Genomic DNA, 24,372 nt, shown 5'->3' with positions numbered 1-24,372 from the left:
TTGAGGGGGAAAGATACTAGCCGCAACAAATTTCTTCCAGAAGATTCAAGGTCATCCTTTGTTCAGCACCAGCCGGAAGTACAGGGGAGGACCATGTAGAAACCGGAGTGGTCCATGTGATGAACTTGTGGGTGGGGGACGAGGGATGAACCTTAACCTGGATAGAGAACTGTAGGGAAAGTTAGTATCGGTTGGGCTACAGTTCATCTCCCACCTGGCTCTGTTAATAAATTGGAACTTATTATTATTATTATTATTATTATTATTATTATTATTATTATTAATTAGATTTGTATGCCGCCCCTCTCCGTAGACTCGGGGCGGCTCACAACAATAACAAGAACTGTGTAAAAGCAAATCTAATAATTTAAAAAACACTAAAAACCCCATTATTAAAAGCAAACACACACACAAACATTCCATGTATAAACTGTATAGGCCCGGGGGAGATGTGTCAGTTCCCCCATGCCTGACGGCAGAGATGGGTCTTAAGAACTTTACGAAAGGCAAGGAGGGTGGGGGCAGTTCTAATCTCCGGGGGGAGCTGGTTCCAGAGGGTCGGGGCCGCCACAGAGAAGGCTCTTCTCCTGGGTCCCACCAAACGACATTGTTTAGTCGACGGGACCCGGAGAAGGCCAACTCTGTGGGACCTAACTGGTCGCTGGGATTTGTGCGGCAGAAGGCGGTCCTGGAGGTATTCTGGTCCGATGCCATGAAGGGCTTTATAGGTCATAACCAACACTTTGAATTGTGCCCGGAAACTGATCGGCAACCAATGCAGATTGCGGAGTGTTGGTGTGACATGGGCGTATTTGGGAAAGCCCATGATTGCTCTCGCAGCTGCATTCTGCACGGCCTGAAGTTTCCGAACACTTTTCAAAGGTAGCCCCGTGTAGAGAGCGTTACAGCTGGAAGGTTTGGATTCTGATTTATTTCTCGGATGTCTCTTGGGACGCTGACGCAACGCCCTCCACCCAAAATGCTTTTCAACATTGCAGTTGGAATTGGAAAAAAACAATACCGAGACAGCCGCTTCGCATTTTCAAAAGGAAGAGTGGGAGAAGTTGAACGGGTTCCTGAAGTGGCAGAGAGCAGAAACGGACCGACTCCGCCGTGCCTTAGAACAGGCGAAAAACGGTTTGTTTGGGGTTTTTTCCTCTCTTTGCTTTTCAGCAAAGGTGGGTGAATTTGCACTTTTTTGTGAAAGGGGTGGCGGTGCCGGCAGAATAACTTAACACGCTTAAAACAATAAGACAACCGATGGTTTTAAAACATGCTGAATTTTTAAAATTCCCTCGTAGGCAACAGGGCTGAAATTGAAAGCATCCTGGGGGAAATCAAAGGGCTCCGACGTACCATCTCTCAGCAGAACGATGCCATCGCTAACTTCCTGACACCGCTCCAGCAAAGCCAGCATCTCTTTTTTGTGCCATCATCATCCCAGGTATGAAAACGGTCGCACCATTTGCCTCGAAAGAAACTTTAAATCAAATCAATGGGTGAGCAGTGTGGTCGGGCGGTAGGAAAAGCAAGTAGGATGCTTGGCTGCGTAGCTAGAGGTATAACAAGCACGAAGGGTGAGATTGTGATCCCCTTATATAGAGCGCTGGTGAGACCACATTTGGAGTACAGTGGTCCCTCGAGTTTCGCGATCTCGATCTTCGCTAAACGCTATATCGCGAGTTTTCAACCCGGAAGTAAACTCCACCATCTGCGCATGCGTGCCCTTCCACGCATGCGTAGATGGTGGAGTTTCCCCGCCGGGCAGAGGCTTCCCTGGGTCTTCCCCCTCTTGCCCCGGTAAGGCGCGAGCAACGGCGTGGGGCGGGTGGGCGGCACACGCGCGGGGAAACCCAAGGGCCGCTTCTCAGCTGAGAAGCGGCCCCAGCAACAGCGCGGGGGGCGGGCGGCACGCGCGCGCGGGGGGAAACCCCAGGGCTGCTTCTCAGCTGAGAAGCGGCCCCAGCAACAGCGTGGGGGGGCGGGCGGCGCGCGCGCGCGTGCGGGGAAACCCCAGGGCCGCTTCTCAGCTGAGAAGCGGCCCCAGCAACAGCGCGGGGGGGGTGGGCGGCGCGCGCTGCGCGCGGGGGAAACCCCAGGGCCGCTTCTCAGCTGAGAAGCGGCCCCAGCAACAGCGCGGGGGGGGGCGGGCGGCGCGCGTGCGCGCGGGGAAACCCCAGGGCCGCTTCTCAGCTGAGAAGCGGCCCCAGCAACAGCGCGGGGGGGGCGGGCGGCGTGCGCGCGCGCGGGGAAACCCCAGGGCCGCTTCTCAGCTGAGAAGCGGCCCCAGCAACAGCGCGGGGGGGGCGGGCGGCGCGCGCGCGCGGGGAAACCCCAGGGCCGCTTCTCAGCTGAGAAGCGGCCCCAGCAACAGCGCGGGGGGGCGGGCGGCGCGCGCGCGCGCGCGGGGAAACCCCAGGGCCGCTTCTCAGCTGAGAAGCGGCCCCAACAACAGCGCGGGGGGGCGGGCGGCGCGCGCGCGCGCGCGGGGAAACCCCAGGGCCGCTTCTCAGCTGAGAAGCGGCCCCAGCAACAGCGCGGGGGGGGGGGGGGCGGGCGGCACGCGCGCGGACAAGCAGCAGCAGCGAGGCGGCGGGGAAACCCAATCTTCGGCTCCTCGCTGCTGCGGTGGAAATAAAAATACCATCTGCGCATGCGCAGATGGTGTTTTTACTTCCGCACCGCTACTTCGCGACAAATCGATCATCGCGAGGGGTCCTGGAACGGAACCCTCGCGATGATCGAGGGACCACTGTACTGTGTTCAGTTCTGGAGACTTCACCTACAAAAAGATATTGACAAAATTGAACGGGTCCAAAGACAGGCTACAAGAATGGTGGAAGGTCTTAAGTATAAAACGTATCAGGAAAGACTTAATGAACTCAATCTGTATAGTCTGGAGGAGAGAAGGAAAAGGGGGGACATGATCGAAACATTTAAATATGTTAAAGGGTTAAATAAGGTTCAGGAGGGAAGTGTTTTTAATAGGAAAGTGAACACAAGAACAAGGGGACACAATCTGAAGTTAGTTGGGGGAAAGATCAAAGGCAACATGAGAAAATATTATTTTACTGAAAGAGTAGTAGATCCTTGGAACAAACTTCCAGCAGACGTGGTTGGTTAATCCACAGTTACTGAATTTAAACATGCCTGGGATAAACATATACTGCTCAAAAAAAAATAAAGGGAACACTTAAACAACACAACATAACTCCAAGCTTCCTTCTCTCTCTCTCTCTCTGAAAGAGTAGTAGATCCTTGGAACAAACTTCCAGCAGACGTGGTTGGTAAATCCACAGTAACTGAATTTATACATGCCTGGGATAAACATATATCCATTGTAAGATAAAATACAGGAAATAGTATAAGGGCAGACTAGATGGACCATGAGGTCTTTTTCTGCCGTCAGTCTTCTATGTTTCTATCAACTACAGGGCTGCCCCTTGTTTTCATAAAAACCCATCTGGAGTTAGGAAGCATCCTTTTATTTCCTTTCATCCCCCCTGCAGCTGGCTACTGGTAACCCTCTCCCCACCTTGCTAAGCCGAAATAAGATAAATATTTTGAATTTTCCTGAGTGGAAGCCCAAACTAAGCCCAGCCAGTTTCTATCATCCACCATTTCTTTTCAAGAGAGCCCATTTTCCTTACAGGTATTTTTCCTTGCAGCCTGGTTATAGCCGAATGTCCCAAAGAGAAGAATTGCAGCATTTATAGACATGTTTTGTGAATGCTGTAATTTTGAGGCTTTCCATTCACAAATTGATTCTAGCCCTTTCTTCCAAAGCACCTGAGGGTAGGACAAGAAACAATGGGTGGAAACTAAACAAGGAGAGAAGCAACTTAGAACTGAGGAGAAATTTCCTGACAGTTAGAACAATTCATCTGTGAAACAGCTTGCCTCCAGATGTTGTGAATGCTCCAATACTGGAGGTTTTTAAATAGATGATGGATAACCATTTGTCTCAGGTAGTGGAGGGTTTCGTGCCTGAGCAGGGGGGTTAGACTAGAACACCTCCAAGGTACCTTCCAACTCTCCTATTTATTTATTTATTTATTTATTTATTTATTTATCTATCTATCTATCTATCTATCTATCTCTATCTATCTATCTATCTATCTATCTATCTATCAAATCTGCACACATGCTGGTTATGTATTGTCAGGCGGGCTTTCCCAAAGGCACAATTGCCACAAGGAAAAATAAAAGGGATTTATTGAAAAAGAGAAAAATGCCTGATTATTTATTTATTTATTTATTATTTATTAATCAGATTGGTATGCCGCCCCTCTCCGTAGACTCGGGGTGGCTAACAACACTAATAAAACAATATAAACAAATCTAATATTTAAGTTAATTTAAAAAGAAACCCCAATTTAAGAAACCAATCATACATACAGATATACCATGCATAATTTTTTTTTAAGTCTAGGGGGAAGGGAATATCTCAATTCCCCCATGCCTGACGACAGAGGTGGGTTTTGGCAACTCTGATATCTGGGGAGAGTTGGTTCCAGAGGGCTGGGGCCGCCACAGAGAAGGCTCTTCCCCTGGGTCCCGCCAAACGGCATTGTTTAGTCGACGGGACCCAGAGAAGGCCAACTCTGTGGGACCTAACTGGTCGCTGGGATTCGTGCAGCAGAAGGCGGTCCCGGAGGTATTCTGGTCCAATGCCATGAAGGGCTTTATAGGTCTATTCTATTCTATTCTATTCTATTCTATTCTTATACAATGGGTGTCTTTCTGCCTGTTGCAAGCCACACACACACACACACAGGATCTCGAATAATAGCTTTTCCTCCCTTATTTTTTGCTTGAAATGCTCTCATTACATCTTCTCAAGTTGGTTATTTGTTGTTGTTGATCTTCTTTTTTCAAGGTGTCTACTCCTGCGTCTCAGAGCACCAAAGATTCGGGCATTATCTTACAGTGTCCGGTGTCGACTCCCATCATCAAACAGGACAGGAAGCTGACCGAAAGCAAGAAAGCACATTATCCTGCTTCAAAAGAGTGCTGTATACACGGCTCAGCTGGCTTGCAGGAGCCGTCCTCTAGCGGTAAGTCAGATTGCAAGTTACTTTCTAGAGAAACCTGGCCCTATTTTGCACACACGTAGCTGTTTGCTGTTCTAACCTAGGCGTTCCCAAACCACAAAGCAGACTCCTTGTCCTGATAAAAATCCCTTTTTTATGAAGTTACTGTGAATTCTTCTCATTCACATCCAGCAAAGTCTTTCAAGAAAGCATTTGGCGGGCCCCAGGGGAAGAGCTTTCTCTGTGGCGGCCCCGGCCCTCTGGAACCAACTCCCCCCAGAGATTAGAACGGCCCCCACCCTCCTTGTCTTTCGCAAATTACTTAAGACCCACCTTTGTCGCCAGGCATGGGGGAGTTAAGTTATCCTTTCCCCCTAGGCTATTACAAGTTATGCATGGTATGTTTGTGTGTATGTTTGGTTTTTTAGAATAAGGTTTTTTTAGTTGTTTTTATTAATTGGATTGTTCATGTTGTTTTACCACTGTTGTTAGCCGCCCCGAGTCTGCAGAGGGGCGGCATACAAATCCAATTAATATTAATAATAATAATAATAATAATAATAATAATAATAATAATAATAATTTACTGTCACAGACCTTTTCTGGCTTGGAGAGCTGCTAGGCCGATATCTTCCCAAACTTGGCAAGGAGTCTCTGAGAGTCACGAACCAATTAAGCGAACTAATTTATTAATTGGACTTGTATGCCGCCCCTCTCGTTGGACTCGGGGTGGCTCACAACATATTAAAAAAAACAATATACAATGAAACATCTGAAATCCAATTAATATAATAACTAATCTAAAACCATTCTAAAAAGACTAAAACATTAAAAATCATTCGTTCAGATTCAGACCACAAACATTCCACATACTCATTGGCCTTATCACCCCAAGCCTGGTGACATAAATAGTTTTTTAGATTGCTGCAGAAGGCAAGGAGGGTGGGGGCGGTATGAATCTCTGGAGGGGGCTGATTCCAGAGGGCTGGGCCCCCCAGAGAGAAGGGTCTTCCGCTAGGTCCTGCCAAGTGACTAGAGATTAGAACTGCCCCTACCCTCCTTGCCTTTCGTAAACTTCTTAAAACCCACCTCTGTCGTCAAGCGTGGGGGAACTGAGACATCTCCCCCTGCCTATGTAGTTTTTGTGCATGATATGACTGTATGTATGTTTTTTATTGGGGTTCTTTACTTTTAGATTTTTAAATGTACAAGTGTTATTTTACATTTTGAATTATTAGATTTGTTAATGTATATGGATTTTGTCACTGCTGTGAGCCGCCCCGAGTCTGCGGAGAGGGGCGGCATACAAATCTAATAAATAATAATAAAATAATAATAATAATAATTGTCTAGTTGACGGGACCTGGAGAAGGATGACTCTGTGGGACCTAACCAGACACTGAGATTCATACGGCAAGAGGCGGTCCTGCAAGTAATCTGGTCCAATGCCATGTGGGGCTTTATAGGTCATAACCAACGCTTTGAATTGTGTCTGGAAACCAGTTGGCAGCCAGTGAAGTCTGCGGAGTGCTGAAGAAACATGGGCCCATGACTGCTCACACAAACTCCCTTTTCCTGCAAACTCCCCTCTCTCATTTCACTCCCCTTTCTCTCCTACAAACTCCCACGTTGACCCTTGTTCCTCAGCTGTTCCCTTCGTCTGGCAGCTCTGCACGTGTATAAATGTTATTATTGTTATTGTTGTTATTATTATTATTATTATTATTTATTGGATTTGTATGCCGCCCCTCTCTGCAGACTTGGGGCGGCTAACAACAATGATAATAAACAACATGTAACAATCCAATTTAATAAAACAACTAAAAACCCTTATTATAAAAACCAAACATACACACAAACATACCATGCATAACTTGTAATTGCCTAGAGGAAGGAATATCTTAACTCCCCCATGCCTGGCGACAAAGGTGGGTCTTGAGTAATTTGCGAAAGACAAGGAGGGTGGGGGCTGTTCTAATGTTTAGTTAAAAAAATGAATATAGGATTTTATAAGTTTGATTGTAAAAGATATACATATTTATTAATAAGTAGATAAAAACCATAAAGGAAATACAGTTTATATGAATGGTATATAAATGAAAACTTAATGTTAGGACATTTTACCCTAGAAAGGTTATAGAGACTGATATGTATTTTTGTAAATGTATTGTTTTGTCTGTACGTATGTTCGCATTTCAGTGTTTATACTTAATTTTAAAAAATCATTTTTTGAAGGCCACCAAGGTGATAATGAGACCCTCCCCAATGCTGCTCCTTGTATTCCGCCTCCTGGATCCATCATTTATACCCTGCTGCCGGATGGCAACCCAGTGCCCCCGGGGGCGGTGCTGTATGGCCTACAACCTCCCTCCGCGCAAGCCAATGGAGGCCCGGTTCCTCCCATGTCGGTGGTCTACGGCTCACCTTCCACCGGAGTCCAGCTGCATTATGGTCTTCTTCCTGCTAACTATTCGGTGCCCTTAGTTCCCCTGGGAGTCCTTCACTGCAACATCCCTGAACACCGGAACTTGGTAAGAGGCTGCGTGATCGGGTTTAGAAAGGAAATTCATTATTATTTATTCATTCATTCAACTTCTATGTCGCCCAATAACCCCAGTTAAAACCCACAACTCAGCCATCCAATCAAAACATGCATATCATTCAATAGGATTTGGCCGTGAAAGATGTACAGTTCGTGCCCCCCCCCCCCCCCGTGCCTGTCGGCAAAGCCAGGTCTTCATAGCCTTTCTGAAGGCCAGCAGGGTTGGGAGCATTACGGACATTGGGGGGGGGGGGGGGTTAGTTCCACAGAGCCGGGGCGGCCACAGAGAAGGCCCTCCCCCACAGCCCCACCAACCTGCATTGCATAGTTGACGGGACCCAGAGAAGGCCAACCCTGTGTGATCTTATTCATTTATTTATTTATTCATTCATTCATTCATTCATTCAATTTTTATGCCGCCCTTCTGCTTAGCACTTTTTAACCATACAATCATTTGTTGGCCAGAGGTTAAGGTCTAATCAGCCCAAGCCTGGCGACATAAATGAGTCTTAAGACTCTTACGGAAGGCGAGGAGCTCAGGAGGGTGGGGGCAAGTAGATTCCAGAGGGCCGCCCCCCCCCCCACAGAGAAGGCTCTTCCGCTAGATCCTGCCAAGCGACATTGTCTAGTTCAGTGTTTTTCAACCAGTGTGCCGTGAGACATGGTCAGGTGTGCCGCGAAGCTCAGAGAGAAAGAAAACAAGAGAGAGAGAAAGAAAGAGAGAGAGAGAGAGAAAGAGAAAGAAAGCAAGAAAGAAAGAGAGAGAAAGCAAGAGAAAGAAAAAGAAAACAGAGAGAAAGAAAGAGAGAGAGAAAGAAAGAAAGTAAGATAGAGAGAGAAAGAGAGAAAGAAAGAGAGAGAAAGAGAGGGAGGGAAGGTGGGAGAGAGACAGAGGGAGGGAGAAAGAAAGAGAAAGAGGGAGAAAGAGGAAGGAAGGAAGAGAAAAAGAGGGATGGAGAGAGAAAAAAAGAAGGGAGAGAAAAAGGGAGGGAGGGAGAGAGAAATAGAGCGAAAGGGCGGAAGAGAGAAAAAAAATTGTCCACCTTTTTTTAGCGTTCCCCCCCCCCCCCGCCACTTAATGTGCCCCAGGGTTTTGTAAATGTAAAAAATGTGCCATGGCTCAAAAAAGGTTGAAAATCACTGGTCTAGTTGACAGCGCCTGGAGAAGGCTAAATCTGTGGGACCTAACCAGTCGCTGGGATTCAGGCAGCAGGAGGCGGTCCCGCAAATAATCTGGTCCGATGCCATGTAAGGCTTTCTAGGTCATTACCAATGCTTTGAATCGAGTCCAGAAACCAATTACTACGGTTCTCCAATCTGTTTTTGAAAGCCTCCAGTGTCAGAGCACCCACAATTTCTGACAGCAAATTTCTCCTTAATTCCAGGTTGCTTTTCTCCTTCGTTACTTTCCATCTGTTGTTTCCTGTCTTGCCTTCTGATGCTTTGGAAAATAGTCTTGACTATTCGTTTGGCATCACTCAAATACTGAATCCCCTGCCTGGACCGGGAGATTCTCTATCTAATGATTATAATGAGGCACTTGGTCTCCCATCTTTTGCAGGAAAATGATATCTTGAGGCTAGAAGATACCATAGAGGCACTGAGGTCTCAGCGACACAAAGATGGGTCCTCCAGAACTTCCCGTGAACCTAATAAAGAGATGGAAGAACTGAACCAGGGCATACAGGATTTGTTGAAGGAGAAAGAAGAGCTGGAATACCAAGTTGCAGAGCTGCAACGGGCAGCCCAGAAGAGAAGTAAACACATGTGAGTCAGCTCTGTAGCAAAACTTTTTTTTAAAGTAATTTTGATTGAATTTTATTCATTAAAAAAATCCACATATAAACAGACATTAACACAAATCCAAATCCAAATATTTTCCAAGTAAGTCAACATCCAGCTTTTACATTCTTATCCATATATTATATAATCTAATACATTATTATTATTAATTATTATTGTAAGCTATTTCATTGTTACTCTCTCTGAATAACGTTTTTTTTAAAGCCCAAACCAGAGGATAAAATAATGTGCTTAAGCTGAACAGACTAAGGATGCTAGCCAGATGAATCTAGTAAGCAGATTATTTTCCCTGTTTTCCTCCCCCAAAACTAAGGCGTGTCTTAAACTCTGGTGTGTCTTATACTCTGAAAAATACGGTAATTTAATTTAATGTAATTTAATTGACTTCTATGCCGCCTAATCCCATGGGACTCAGGGCGGCTTACAACAATAAATAATACAATACAGTGTTACGAAAAGTCAAATATTAAATAGTGAAAACAGTAAAAAGGGGGGCGTTTGCCCAGGTTCGCTTGGTGCACCAGTTGCGGCCCTATTTGGACCGGGAGTCACTGCTCACAGTCACTCATGCCCTCATCACCTCGAGGCTCGACTACTGTAATGCTCTCTACATGGGGCTACCTTTGAAAAGTGTTCGGAAACTTCAGATTGTGCAGAATCCAGCTGCGAGAGCAATCATGGGCTTTCCCAAAAATGCCCACATAACACCAACACTCTGCAGTCTGCATTGGTTGCCCATCAGTTTCCGGTCACAATTCAAAGTGTTGGTTATGACCTATAAAGCCCTTCATGGCATCAGACCAGATTATCTCAGGGACCGCCTTCTGCTGCACGGATCCCAGTGACCAGTTAGGTCCCACAGAGTGGGCCTTCTCCGGGTCCCGTCAATTAAACAGTGTCGTTTGGCGGGGCCCAGGGGAAGAGCCTTCTCTGTGGTGGCCCCGGCCCTCTGAAACCAACTCCCCCCGGAGATTAGAATTGTCCCCACCCTCCTCGCCTTTCGTAAGCTCCTTAAAACCCACCTCTGCCGTCAGGCATGGGGGAACTGAGATACTCTTTCCCCCTAGGCCTTTACAATTTATGCATGGTATGTTTGTTTGTATGTATGTTTTGTTTTACAATAAGGGTTCTTTAGTTGTTTTAATATTGGATTTACATGCTGTTTTTTATTACTGTTGTTAGCCGCCCCGAGTCTACGGAGAGGGGCGGCATACAAATCCAATAAATAAATAAATAAATAAAAACCTCATTAAACTAACGATAAAAACCTTTAGCAAACTGTCCAATCAAACACACATATATACCCAGTCAATCAATCTCAATCTCTATTTATTAAATGAATAACTTTCCTTTCAGAATTCTGGTTTACCTTAAAACGGGTGTTTAAGGGATGGGATCAATTTAGCTAAGGACGACAGCGGGATAATCGGTGGTATTTTTTTGGTACCTGTCCCCGTTCCTTCCTTCATTCCTTTCTCTCTCTGCTTTTAGAGACTTGATTGAAGGGCGTGGGGACAGCACAGCTGCCCAGCTGGAGCTGGAGAATTCGATCCAGTGCCATGAGAGCATCCTGGATGAAATTGAATGCGTGGAAAAGACACTGATGAAACGACAGGCAGAACTCAGAGAGGCGGACGGTCTTCTAGCTGAAGCTGAAATTGAGCTCGAAAATACTCAAGGGAAGGTAATTTTAATATATTGATTTAAAGTACCTGCCAGTGATCTCTCGCTGTTGTTTGCCCTACACCTTCTTAGCCCTTCCAAAGGCTGGATCATAGAATAGAATAGAATAGAATAGAATAGAATAGAATAGAATAGAATTTTTATTGGCCAAGTGTGATTGGACACACAAGGAATTTGTCTTGGTGCATATGCTCTCAGCGTACATAAAATAAAATATACATTTGTCAAGAATCATGTGGTACAACACTTAATGATTGTCAGAGGGGTCAAATAAGCAATGAAGAAGCAATATTAATAAAAATCTTAGGATACAAGCAACAGGTTACAGTCATACAGTCAACATGGGAGGAAATGGGTGATAGGAATGATGAGAAAAACTAGTAGAATAGAAGTGCAGATTTAGTAGAAAGTCTGACAGTGTTGAGGGAACTATTTGTTTAGTAGAGTGATGGCGTTCGGGAAAAAACTGTTCTTGTGTCTAGTTGTCTTGGTGTGCAGTGCTCTGTAGCGACGTTTTGAGGGTAGGAGTTGAAACAATTTGTGTCCAGGATGTGAGGGGTCAGTAAATATTTTCCCCGCCCTCTTTTTGACTCGTGCAGTATACAGGTCCTCAATGGAAGGCAGGTTGGCAGCAATTGTTTTTTCTGCAGTTCTGATTCTCCTCTGAAGTCTGTGTCGGTCCTGTTGGGTTGCAGCACCAAACCAGACAGTTATAGAGGTGCAGATGACAGACTCAATGATTCCTCTGTAGAACTGTATCAGCAGCTCCTTGGGCAGTTTGAGCTTCCTGAGCTGGCGCAGAAAGAACATTCTTTGTTGTGCTTTTTTGATGATGTTTTTGATGTTAGGTGACCATTTTAGGTCTTGAGATATGAGAGAGCCTAGAAATTTGAAGGTCTCTACTGTTGATATTGTGTTGTCTAGTATTGTGAGAGGTGGAAGGGTGGAAGGGTTTCTCTTAAAGTCTACCACCATTTCTGCGGTTTTGAGTGTGTTCAGTTCTAAATTGTTCTGGTCACACCACAAGGATAGTTGTTCAACTTCCCATCTGTATGCGGATTCATCATTGTCTCGAATGAGTCCGATAGAACGATTATTCTCTGACTAATCATAGAAGAATTTAATGAATTCTTCTTCGACGAGTCTTAACACTTTTTATTTCCCCTCCTAGACCAAAGGGACTATTCAGAAATACAACACTGCTAAGCAACACTTGACTCGCACCGAGAAAGAAGCTGAGGAACTTGAACAGCGGACTCAGGAGATGGCTGTAAGGCTGGTGAAAGCAGATCAGGAACTCAGGTGAACAGGGTGTCCATCAAAGCTGGAAAACAGGGAAATTGGGGAATTATCAGGGAAATCGGCAGTTTGGGAAATATCATGGAATTATCAGGGAACTTGTGAAAAAAACGGAATAAATCAGGGGGGGAAAACAAACTATATTAAAATGTTTGAAAGTCATGTACATAAGATCATAAGAACATAAAAAAAGAACATGTAAAAAAAAATGGCTCATGCTGCCTGGCAGAGTCAAGCAAAAATGAGCATAACTGGCAACAACGTGCTTCCTCAGCTACCGATATTTCTCCACGGCTTAGCCATTTGGTATGACGTCATTTACGATCGCGCCTTAACTAGATCGCAAGTTACAGGGACATGCCAGGGAAATATCACGGAATTTCAAAATGCTTTCCCCCTGGACTCCATAGTGTCATCCCCAAACCCCCAACACTTTACCCTTGGATTATCTACGGTTGATCTATCCAGATTCCTAAGAGGTCAGTAAGGGGCGAGTACAAGTGTACTAGAGTGCCTTCCGTCCCCTGTCCTATTGCTCTCCTATATCTCCTATACCTTCCTTCTATTCCTATATCTCTTCTTCTATTCTTTCATTGATATGTTCTATTACTTTATCTTCTTTTCTATTCTTTCTTAGATATATTTTACTATGAGTATCTCCTCTATAACCTTCATCATGTATTTTACTATGTGTATATAGATATATACCCACTAAAACCCTCATTGTGTATTGGACAAAATAAATAAGATCAGGCTCTTTACTCCAGCATAACAGGGCCAGATGGTGGCTGAGGAGATTGGGAGTTCTTGTCATAAAAGAGTTATTGCTTCTGATTTAACTAACAGCCTTGTTTACTTTTACGGGCGTGTAACAGTTGCTCTGGGAGAAGAATTGGTGTGGCAGGCAACCTTTACATATATTCACACCCAACTTTCTTAACCTGCAATCAATTTAATGGCTTTGATCATTGGCTGCCCTCCTCTGTATTTACCCCACTTTGATTATTTAACTACGGTGTTGACCACAGTGCCTGTTTAGCCATTTCATTATAAACCTCTCCCTGATCTTGTCAAAATCCAAACAGCATCCCTTAAATCAAATGGCAAATTCAGTTTCCAAACACGGATCTTCTAAAATCCAAAATTTTGCTCATGCCCTCAAGAGAATGTGAAATCCCCCGGGTTACCAATGGTTTGTTTGCAGAAGAAGTGCAAAGAAGGGTAAAAATACGAAAAGGAGAATAAAAAGATGTCATCTTTTCCTAAGGTCCATTCAGGAAACGAAAGAGAGGAAAGCTCAAACATTATTTGGTTGTATGTATGTGTTTCGTGGATTGTAGAATTTGCCGGTTCGACATTTACGTTTAGGTTATGATTTTAAAAAAAATACACACACACCAAAAAAGAATCGATGTTCCACAGGCGAGCAGTCAAGAGATTTTTGATGATGCCTTTCAGGTTGCTTCAAGCAAACGTTCAAGATTTGGAACAACACAAGATGGACCAAGAAGGAATTCTGAAAGAAATCAACCAAATCGTATCAGCAAAAGATTCTGAATTTCAAGTCTTGAGCGAGAAGATAGAAATATTGACCGAAAGGTATTTTTAGACTGGCGCATCTGATGGACATCAAACCTCCTGGGTAGATGGTGTTCATCCTCTATTTTTTTTACTTTTCTCCATAATCTCCAACGGGCCTTTCTCTGAAAATTCCCTTTATGACATCACTGGCATCTATAATTCTGTGCCTTTTGGGACAGATGAACCATTTTGGCAAATATGCTTGCTTGCTTTAACCGTTTCACCTAAGGGCAGCTGGGCCATCCTATGTTTAGAATAGAATAGAATAGAATTTTTATTGGCCAAGTGTGATTGGACACACAAGGAATTTGTCTTGGTGCATATGCTCTCAGCGTACATAAAATAAAATATACATTTGTCAAGAATCATGTGGTACAACACTTAATGATTGTCATAAGGGTCAAATAAGCAATGAAGAAGCAAAATTAATAAAAATCTTAGGATATAAGCAACAAGTTACAGTCATACAGTCAACATGGGAGGAAATGGGTGAAAGGAATGATGAGAAAAACTAGTAGAATAGAAGTGCAGATTTAGTAGAAAGTCTGACAGTGTTGAGGGAACTATTTGTTTAGTAGAGTGATGGCGTTCGGAAAAAAACTGTTCTTGTGTCTAGTTGTCTTGGTGTGCAGTGCTCTGTAGCGACGTTTTGAGGGTAGGAGTTGAAACAGTTTGTGTCCAGGATGTGAGGGGTCAGTCAATATTTTCCCCGCCCTCTTTTTGACTCGTGCAGTATACAGGTCCTCAATGGAAGGCAGGTTGGCAGCCATTGTTTTTTCTGCAGTTCTGATTATCCTCTGAAGTCTGTGTCGGTCCTGTTGGGTTGCAGCACCAAACCAGACAGTTATAGAGGTGCAGATGACAGACTCAGTGATTCCTCTGTAGAACTGTATCAGCAGTTTAAACCTTTCTTCCTCCTGTTGTCAGGGTTTCAAAAGCATCCAAAATTAAATCAGAGTCCGAGTCAAAGTGTTTCTCAAATCAAAGTTGGACGCTATTTGACACCCCGACACCCGCTTTCATTATTTTCCAGTCTTCAGAAGCTGCAAACAGGCATCCAAGTGGCAGAAGGCAATGAAGACCACCATCTTCAGATCCTCAAAGAAGCAGAGAACATCCTCCTGAGCAAAAAGCACGATCTGGATAGATTAAAAGATCAGGTGGGTGGAATCCTTCCCGATCCACATTTTCCAGAAAGGGGAACGTTCTGAGCTAACTCTAGGTTGTTGCTATATAGAAAACGATGCCAAGACTAGAAAAGTTTATTATCCACAAATACCAATGATATTGGCGCAACTATTGCTAGTATTTCTGACAGTCTCAAAATGGGTGAACAGTGCGGTCAGGCGGTAAGGAAAGCGAGTACAGTAGTCCCTCGCTATACCGCGCTTCACCTACTGCGGCTTCACTTCATCGCGGGTTTCTGAGGAAGTCGATCGGCAGATTTAAACAGCCCGCCGAATTCGATCGGCAGGTTTTTTGAAAGAAAAAAAAATCTAAAATTGTAAATACTGTATTTAAATACTGTATCTAAAATAAATACTGTGTGGGAAGGGTTTATAAACACTTAAAACAATGAAAACTTACCAAACAATTACAATATAAATACTTAAATAAGTACTATCAGTCGATAAATTCCCCATCGCGGATTTCACCTATTGCGGCCAGGTCTGGAACGTAACACCAGCGATAGGTGAGGGACTACTGTAGAATGCTTGGCTGCATAGCTAGAGGTATAACAAGCAGGAAGAGGGAGATTGTGATCCCGCTGTATAGAGCATTGGTGAGACCACATTTGGAATACCGTGTTCAGTTCTGGAGACCTCACCTACAAAAAGATATTGATAAAATTGAACGGGTCCAAAGACGGGCTACAAAAATGGTGGAAGGTCTTAAGCATAAAACGTATCAGGAAAGACTTCATGAACTCAATCTGTATAGTCTGGAGGACAGAAGGGAAAGAGGGGGACATGGTTGAAACATTTAAATATGTTAACGGGTTAAATAAGGTTCAGGAGGGAAGTGTTTTTAATAGGAAAGTGAACACAGGAACAAGGGGGGCACAATCTGAGTTTAGTTGGGGGAAAGATCAGAAGCAACATGAGAAAATATTATTTAATCGAAAGAATAGTAGATCCTTGGAACAAACGTCCAGCAGACGTGGATTGTAAATCTACAGTAACTGAATTTAAACATGCCTGGGATAAATCCATCCTAAGATAAAATACTAGATAGACCAGGAGGTTGTCTTCTTCCGCCAATCTTCTATGTTTCTATGTTTCTAAGTATTTCAATTTAGAAAGAGCCATGTGGGCTTTATCGCTATCTGACCAGCAACTCAGCCAATGAGCTGGTTACATTTTGGAAAGCCACTAATTAACAGGGCGCTCCTGTGCACCCACAGAATGTGGTTACCTATTTTGCCACCAAGGACAGGTTAAAAAAAAATAAAGGACAGAATTTGGACTGCCATGAAGTGTGATCAATAAAGACTTGGCTTGTTTTTACAACTGAGCGATTTCTCGTTTTGGCAGACTGCCTCCCAGCAGCAAGAGTTACACGTGGTGGACAGATTGCTTGATCAGAAAAGGAACGAGCTACGTCTCCTCCAAGACAGCATTGCTGAGAAAAATGCCAACTTTGCAGAAGCTCTCGGGAACGGAGAGGCAGAGATAACCGAAAAACGGCAACTAATAAAGGTTTCTTTCCGGTTGCGTTACAGGTTTTTTTTAAAAAGAGGCTCGCTTTTTCAATTGCTCAAAAGTTTTATTTGGAAACAGGTTTTGTTGCTCGGGTGATTCTGTTAGTTTTAATCTGCCCCCATTTTGAGAACTGGTTTAATTCATCACTCCTCATTCAGAAAATTAAAGGTACCATCAATTGTGCTTGCTGCCCAGGAGCAGGGGGGCGGCAACCTGCGGCTCTGGAGCCACATGTGGCTCTTTTATCCCTCTGCTGTGGCTCCCTGTCGCTCAAAATTTGTATCATAACTGCCAATGTGCAATACCCTCTGGCACACGATTTGCTGATTTATTTGCTTTTTGACCCCTGGTAGGCCAGCCATGAAAAAATCCAGATAGGTGATAGATAGATAGATAGATAGATAGATAGATAGATAGATAGATAGATAGATAGATAGATAGATAGATAGATAGATAGATAGATAGAAAGAAAGATTTTTTATTGGCCAAGTGTGATTGGACACACAAGGAATTTGTCTTGGTGCATATGCTCTCAGCGTACATAAAATAAAATATACATTTGTCAAGAATCATGTGGTACAACACTTAATGATTGTCATAGGGGTCAAATAAGCAATGAAGAAGCAAAATTAATAAAAATCTTAGGATATAAGCAACAAGTTACAGTCATACAGTCAACATGGGAGGAAATGGGTGAAAGGAATGATGAGAAAAACTAGTAGAATAGAAGTGCAGATTTAGTAGAAAGTCTGACAGTGTTGAGGAAATTATTTGTTTAGTAGAGTGATGGCGTTCGGAAAAAAACTGTTCTTGTGTCTAGTTGTCTTGGTGTGCAGTGCTCTGTAGCAACGTTTTGAGGGTAGGAGTTGAAACAGTTTGTGTCCAGGATGTGAGGGGTCAGTCAATATTTTCCCCGCCCTCTTTTTGACTTGTGCAGTATACAGGTCCTCAATGGAAGGCAGGTTGGCAGCAATTGTTTTTTCTGCAGTTCTGATTCTCCTCTGAAGTCTGTGTCGGTCTTGTTGGGTTGCAGAACCAAACCAGACGGTTATTAGTTGTCATTAAAAAAAGAAAAAGGCAACTGGACTGTTTTTTGAGGAGAAGGAAGAAGTAGTTTTGCTTCTCATCCAAGAATCTTTATCAGTTGTCACAACGGATGAAGCTTCTTGGGAGAGAAGTGAAACTTCTTCTTCCTCAAAAAAAACAGTCCAATTGGAGACAATGGAGCGGCTTGTTTGCCCATTTTTTTAAAAAAAGCCCTTCAATTCTTTCTTCATCCTTTTCCTAGGAAATGAAGGCTTTTCTAGAAGACCTGAGTGTTCAGAAGGGAGAACTCAATGCCCAGCTAAGCGAGAAGAGATCCCAGCTCTCTCTCGTAATGCAGAATATCCGAAACGAAGAAACAAAGCTACAGGACATCCTGGGGCTGATGAAGACGCAAAAGACAGGTTTGACTCAAAAAAGCCCCAACAACACTGTAGCCATATCTGTATACCATATTTTTCAGCGTATAAGAGGCTCTGAAATATAAGACGCACTTATCTTTTTGGGGGAGAGGAAAACAAGAGGAATTTTTAAAAAAAAATAATAAGGGTTTTTTAGGTTTTTATTAATTGGATTGTTCATGTTGTTTTTTTATTTATTTATTTTATTTATTTATTCTTTGTCCAATATACAATACATATGGAAGAAAATAGACATTAAGTAGTATATATAGGGATAGTAAGTAAAAAAGAAGAGAAGTAGTTGACAGGGAGAGAATATATAAGATATATGAGAAAAGGAAAGATAATTGGGCAGGGGATGTTAGGCACATCAGTGCACTTATGTACGCTCCTTACTAGCCTCTTAGGAACCTGGAGAGGTCAATCGTAGAGAGTCTAAGGGAGAAATGTTGGGGGTTGGGAGTTGACACTATAGAGTCCGGTAATGAGTTCCACGCATCGACAACTTGATTGCTAAAGTCATATTTTTTACAGTCAAGTTTGGAGCGGTTAATATTAAGTTTGAATCTGTTGCATGCTCTTGTGTTGTTGCGGTTGAAGGTGAAGTAGTCGTTGATCGGAAGGACATTGCAGCATATGATCTTGTGGGCAATACTTAAATCGTGTTTTAGGTGCCGCAGTTCTAAGCTTTCAAGACCCAGGATAGTTAGTCTATTTTCGTAAGGTATTCTGTTTCAAGTGGAGGAGTGAAGGGCTCTTCTGGTGAAATATCTTTGGACACTGTTGTTAGCCGCCCCGAGTCTGCGGAGAGGGGCGGCATACAAATCCAATAAATAATAATAATAATAATAATAATAATAATAATAATAATAATAAATCTGCCTCTACCTTTCCCTCCCAGCTTTTGGCCCCTTGCAGCAAACAGACTGTTTCAATTTCGCTTTCAGTTTCAGCACAGTGTGACTAGCACAAGGGGGGCGGGGAATCTGACTGCCTCCCTGCAGCCTGAAACAGCTGATGTTTGGGAGGCCGATCCAACCAACAATTAGCTGCTTGTGCTGAAGCTGAAACTGAAACAGGCTGTTTGCTGCAAGGAGGTAAATTGCTGGGAGGCAGAGGCATTCAGTGTATAAGACACACCCAAATTTTTGCCCTCTTTTGAGGGGTGGGAAGTGCATCTTATACTCCGAAAAAGATTTACACGAATGCCCTTTTTATGCCATTCATTAGAACTGAAGCACATGCTGGAAACAGCACATCTGGGAAAAGAAGAGGTCGAAAACCTGAAATATCATCATAACCAAAAAGCGAACGAATTGGAGAAAATTGAAAGGTTGCTTCTAGAGGTAAAAGACACACACTGTAGTTTCATTTTATTTTTATTTATTTATTCATTTGTCCAATACACAAATACATAGGAAGAAAAATAGACATGTAGTAATTTATATATAAGGGTAAAGTGAACTTAGAGGAGAGGATATATGAAAGAAAGAAAATATATATGATAAGTGAGAGAAAGGAAAGACAATTGGACAGGGGACGAAAGGCACACCAGTGCACTTATGTACGCCCCTTACTGGCCTCTTAGGAACCTGGAGAGGTCAATCGTGGAAAGTCTAAGGGAGAAATGTTGGGGGTTTGGGGATGACACTATGGAGTCCGGTAATGAGTTCCACGCTTCGATAACTCGATTGTTGAAATCATATTTTTTACAGTCAAGTTTGGAGCGGTTCGTATTAAGTTTGAATCTGTTGCGTGCTCTTGTGTTGTTGCGGTCGAAGCTGAAGTAGTCATTGACTGGTAGGACGTTGCAGCATATGATCTTGTGGGCAATACTGAAATCGTTGTGGCTCAGTTTAGGAATCCCCTGCCTTGAGCTTCTTGCAGATAACATTGATGAATCCCACTTTTCTAAATAAAGAGAAAGCTGCACCTCCACTTAGCACAGGCAGGGCAAGTTATTGCATATAAATAGGGATCTATCCCCACTGTAGCACTGAGGGTGTTAACTTGCTGGGTAAGACATTGTTTGGCATACGGGACTTGGAGAAGGCCAGCTTTGTAGACCCTTATTGGCCGTAGGGACCTGTGAGGTAGTAGGCAGTCCTGTAAGTAGTCTGGTCCTAAGCCCCATGTAAAGCTTTAAAGGTGATAACAACACCTTGAATTGTATCCGAAGACCAACTGGTAGCAAATGCAGCTTGTGGAGACTTGGAGTTATTCAGGTGTACCGGTACCGCTACTATCCGTTCTGTCGAGCTCTCTGGTAGAATCCTCCCGAAAATGCACAGATACAATTTCAGACGCACACACGTTTGAAAATTCAAAACAGTGTTCTTTATACCGAAAATGCAAATAAACGAAGCCCTCTTTTTGTATAGCAAAGAGCACTCGTCTCCAAACAAACTGGTAATTTGTACAAGTCCCTTCTCAGTTCTGTGATACTTAGCTTGCAGCTGTGAGGCAATTCACAGTCCTTCTTCTTTCACAAAGTGAAACACACTTTGCTCTGGTTTAGTTTCAAAGCGGGGGAAAATCAGCACACAAAAGGTCAAAGTCAGTAAAGCAGTCACGAAACACAACAATCAGATAATCCTCCACAATGTTCAAACCCACAGGCTGCAATTTATAGCAGCCTCACTAATTACCACAGCCCCACTCGACCACAGGTGGCCTCATTTTCTTTGATAATAATCTCTCAGTTGTTGTTGCCTATGCATCGCTCTCCGCATGCGTGGCTGTATCATTAACTCTTGTTCTGAATCCAAGGAGGAGCTAGATAATGGATCTCCTTCGGAGCTGTCTGCCACACTCTCCTCCTCCCTGTCACTCATGTCTTCTTGGTCAGAGGAGCCTTCATCATCAGATTCCACTGGGAGCAAAACAGGCCTGTAGCATGTGGATGTCTCCTCCACATCCACAGTCCTTGGGGCTGGAGCTGGGCCAGAGCTAACCACAACACTATCCATCCCATCCTCTCCCTCCTCCCCCCGTCTAATGAGGGTGCAGTGATGGGGGGGAGTGTTAAATTTGGGGGCAGCATCCTTACGCAGACTTTTTATTTTAAACTCCAGGAGAAGCTGGAACTGGAGAATCTCCAGCAAGCGTCCCAACGCCAGCGAGGGGAGGCCGATCACCAGAGGCAGCTTCTCCAAGAGGCACAGCGGGAAGCCGAGCAGCTGACTTCCCAGCTCCACCACCTGCAAAACCGCGTCAAGGCTCTAAACAACGAGAAGCGACAGCTGGAATCCAGCTGCGAAAGCCTGGAGGAGAAATTCACCCAAAGCCAAAGGTGAAGATTGGGGGAAAGGGCGTTTTCTTCAACGGCTGACCTTAGCAAATTTAAATTTAAAATAAAATCCTCCCAAAGAGGTCGTTTTGTAGGAATGTACTAATACAGGTAGTCCTCGAATGTATGGCGGTTTGTTTAGTGATTGTTCGAAGTTAACGGTGCTGGGGGGGGGGATGTGACTTGTTAGCATTCCACACTGGGCTAACCAATGTTAGAATACTGATCTTCAAACAGGATATATGTGGCAGTGGTGGTTGTTCAGCCAATAACACAGACCAATATAGTAAAGGTATTATTTACAAGGTATATAATAGATTAACCAGCATATACAGTCAGCTACATGCATATCCAACTATTAATATTACACACAATTCTACATAACACCATAATATAATACATGGTCCATTATGAAGCACAAAGCAATATTAAGCACACAATAAGCACACAGCAAGTATATATACCATTTAGCATACAGCAATATAGTATATTCTCTTGTTAGCACACAGCAATGCTATACATTATATTCTGCTGCACGAATCCCAGCGACCAGTTAGGTCCCACAGAGTGGGTCTTCCCTGGGTCCCATCAACTAAACAATGTCGCTTGGCAGTACCCAGGGGAAGAGCCTTCTCTGTGGTGGCCTTGGCCCTCTGGAACCAACTCCCCCCAGAGATTAGAATTGCCCCCACCCTCCTTGCCTTTCATAAGCTGTTTAAAACCCACCTCTGCCGCCAGGCATGGGGGAATTGAGATACTCTTTCCCCCTAGGCCTTTACAATTTTATGCATGGTATGTCTGTATGTATGTCTGGTTTTTATAATAATGGGCTTTTAACTGTTTTTAGTATTGGATTATTATTATATGCTGTTTTGTTATTGCTGTTAGCTGCCCCGAGTCTCCGGAGAGGGGCGGCATACAAATCCAATCAATCAATCAATCAATAAATAAATAAATAAATAAATTATTAGCACACAGCAATATCTTATTAGCATATAGGAAGTACATATACTATTTAGCACACAGCAATATAGCAACAATACTAATCAGCATTTATACACCAACAACCAACAATAAAATGCAATACAACTCAATACAATGCAACAGAGAGTAGCATATCTGTCTCCCTTTTATGGATAATTGCAGCCTAGCTCTTAAAGTAACATTATTGCAGCCTAGCCCTTAAAGTAATATTATACTATTTCATCCAAACATAGATTGCTGGTTAGTTCATATATTAAAACCTAATCAGTACAGTACCTAGTACTGACACTGGTGACTGTTTTTCACGCTGAATGACCGCTTGCAGCATGCTAAAATATCAGCTGCCTGGCAACTGATTTGTATTTGTGGCGGTTGCAGTGTCCGTCCCCCCGGGGGTTGGGGGCGGAGTGGTGGTCACATGATCCCCTTTTGTGACCTTTGGACCCGCAAGGTCAATGGGGAAGTCGGATTCGCTTCACGACTTTGTTACCGACTTCACAATTGCAGTGGTTCGCTTTAACCGCCGGGCCGAGAAAAGTTGTAAAACAGGGAAAAAATCTCACCTAGCTGTCTCAGTTATCGACAGACCTTTGTGAAGTGAATGTGTGTCTTTTTTTCTTCTGGCAGAAGCTTAGCCTCCACGGAAGATGACAATAAAGCCGTTCTCGCCAGCAAGGAAAAATCCGTTTGGGACTTCCAAAAACTGCAGCTTGAAGTTGATCAGCTTCACAACCAGAAAATAGTTCTGAACAAGGATATCGCCGAGCTGCAGAAGCATTTGCATGGTACGGGAAGCTTTTCCCAATCTCTTTTTAATTCCAGTCATTTTCCATATAGATGAGTGTCTTGTGCGGGATAAAACACCCATCTATCTATCTATCTATCTATCTATCTATCTATCTATCTATCTATCTATCTATCTATTTTATTAGATTTGTATGCCGCCCCTCTCCAAAGACTCGGGGCGGCTAACAACAATGAAAAGACAATGAAAACAAATCTAATATTAAAAATAATCTAAAACCCCCCAATTTAAAGAACCACTCATACATACAAGCATACCATGTATAAATTCTATAAGCCTAGGGGGAAGTGAAATTTCAATTCCCCCATGCCTGACGATAGAGGCGGGTTTTAAGGAGCTTGCGAAAGGCAAGGAGGGTGGGGGCAACTGATATCTGGGGGGAGCTGGTTCCAGAGGGTCAGGGCCGCCACAGAGAAGGCTCTTCTCCTGGGTCCCACCAAACGACATTGCTTAGTCGATGGGACCCGGAGAAGGCCAACTCTGTGGGACCTAACCGGTCGCTGGGATTCGTGCGGCAGAAGATTGCAATCTTTTTAAATTAAATCGTCTCCCACGCCTTTCTGGTTTTTTTTTTCTTGGCAATTGACCTCTTCTCCTCAAAATATTGCAATTATTTTTCCCTTCAGGGAAGAAGGAGGAATTGGAGGTGTTGAAAACAGAACTGAACAATTCCAGGCATTACCTTCAGCGGTTGGAGCAGGTGACTTTTGTTTGGATTTACTGTTTTGTGTTACGGATGAGGAAATGTATTGCAGCCAGAAATCACATTTACCCCCTGCCCAGCCCTCCAAGGATGCAAAGTCAGGGCAAGGATATAATACCAAAATTAGCCAAAATCAGACTGAAAACTCTTACAAAAAGGCATGATTTTCTACAGGAAACTGAAAGGGAGGGAAAGAAAGTCTATTTGCAGTTTTTCTCCTTCTGGCTGCATCCAGATTTATCTGTAGTAATGGCCTACTTCAGTGATGGAGAACGTTTTTTCCCTTGGGTACCGAAATGCACATGCGCAAGTGCCCACACCCATAATTCAATGCCTGGGGAAAGCGAAAATAGCTTCCCCTGCCCCTCTGGAGGCCAGAAATGGCCTGTTTCCCAACTTTTGGTGAGCCCAGTAGGCTCGTATGTCGCCCTCCAAAGGCTTCCCTGGAGCCGGGAAAGGATGAAAACGCCCGCCCCCATCCCCGTGGAGGCTCTCTGTAGGCC

General features: G+C 43.8%; 1 protein-coding gene across 4 annotated transcripts in view; it reads left to right on the top strand.

Annotated features, from left to right (window-relative positions):
- CNTRL (centriolin) overlaps positions 1-24,372 on the top strand; it is a 71,108-nt gene that overhangs the window by 32,865 nt on the left and 13,871 nt on the right. For all 4 annotated transcript variants that reach the window (XM_070758567.1, XM_070758566.1, XM_070758568.1 and 1 more), the window contains 15 exons: positions 999-1,137; positions 1,302-1,444; positions 4,880-5,057; positions 7,269-7,564; positions 9,137-9,342; positions 10,870-11,062; positions 12,233-12,363; positions 13,819-13,959; positions 14,975-15,101; positions 16,476-16,640; positions 17,932-18,091; positions 19,319-19,434; positions 21,163-21,380; positions 22,989-23,146; positions 23,793-23,866. In XM_070758567.1, the coding sequence (XP_070614668.1) occupies positions 999-1,137; positions 1,302-1,444; positions 4,880-5,057; positions 7,269-7,564; positions 9,137-9,342; positions 10,870-11,062; positions 12,233-12,363; positions 13,819-13,959; positions 14,975-15,101; positions 16,476-16,640; positions 17,932-18,091; positions 19,319-19,434; positions 21,163-21,380; positions 22,989-23,146; positions 23,793-23,866 (2,445 nt within the window). The remainder of the gene's footprint in view (positions 1-998; positions 1,138-1,301; positions 1,445-4,879; positions 5,058-7,268; positions 7,565-9,136; positions 9,343-10,869; positions 11,063-12,232; positions 12,364-13,818; positions 13,960-14,974; positions 15,102-16,475; positions 16,641-17,931; positions 18,092-19,318; positions 19,435-21,162; positions 21,381-22,988; positions 23,147-23,792; positions 23,867-24,372) is intronic.

This window comes from Erythrolamprus reginae, chromosome 8 (assembly GCF_031021105.1).
Source record: "Erythrolamprus reginae isolate rEryReg1 chromosome 8, rEryReg1.hap1, whole genome shotgun sequence".
NCBI lineage: Eukaryota > Metazoa > Chordata > Lepidosauria > Squamata > Dipsadidae > Erythrolamprus > Erythrolamprus reginae.
The sequence above is the reverse complement of the archived record's forward strand: the minus strand, read 5'-3'. Positions and strand labels throughout refer to the sequence as shown.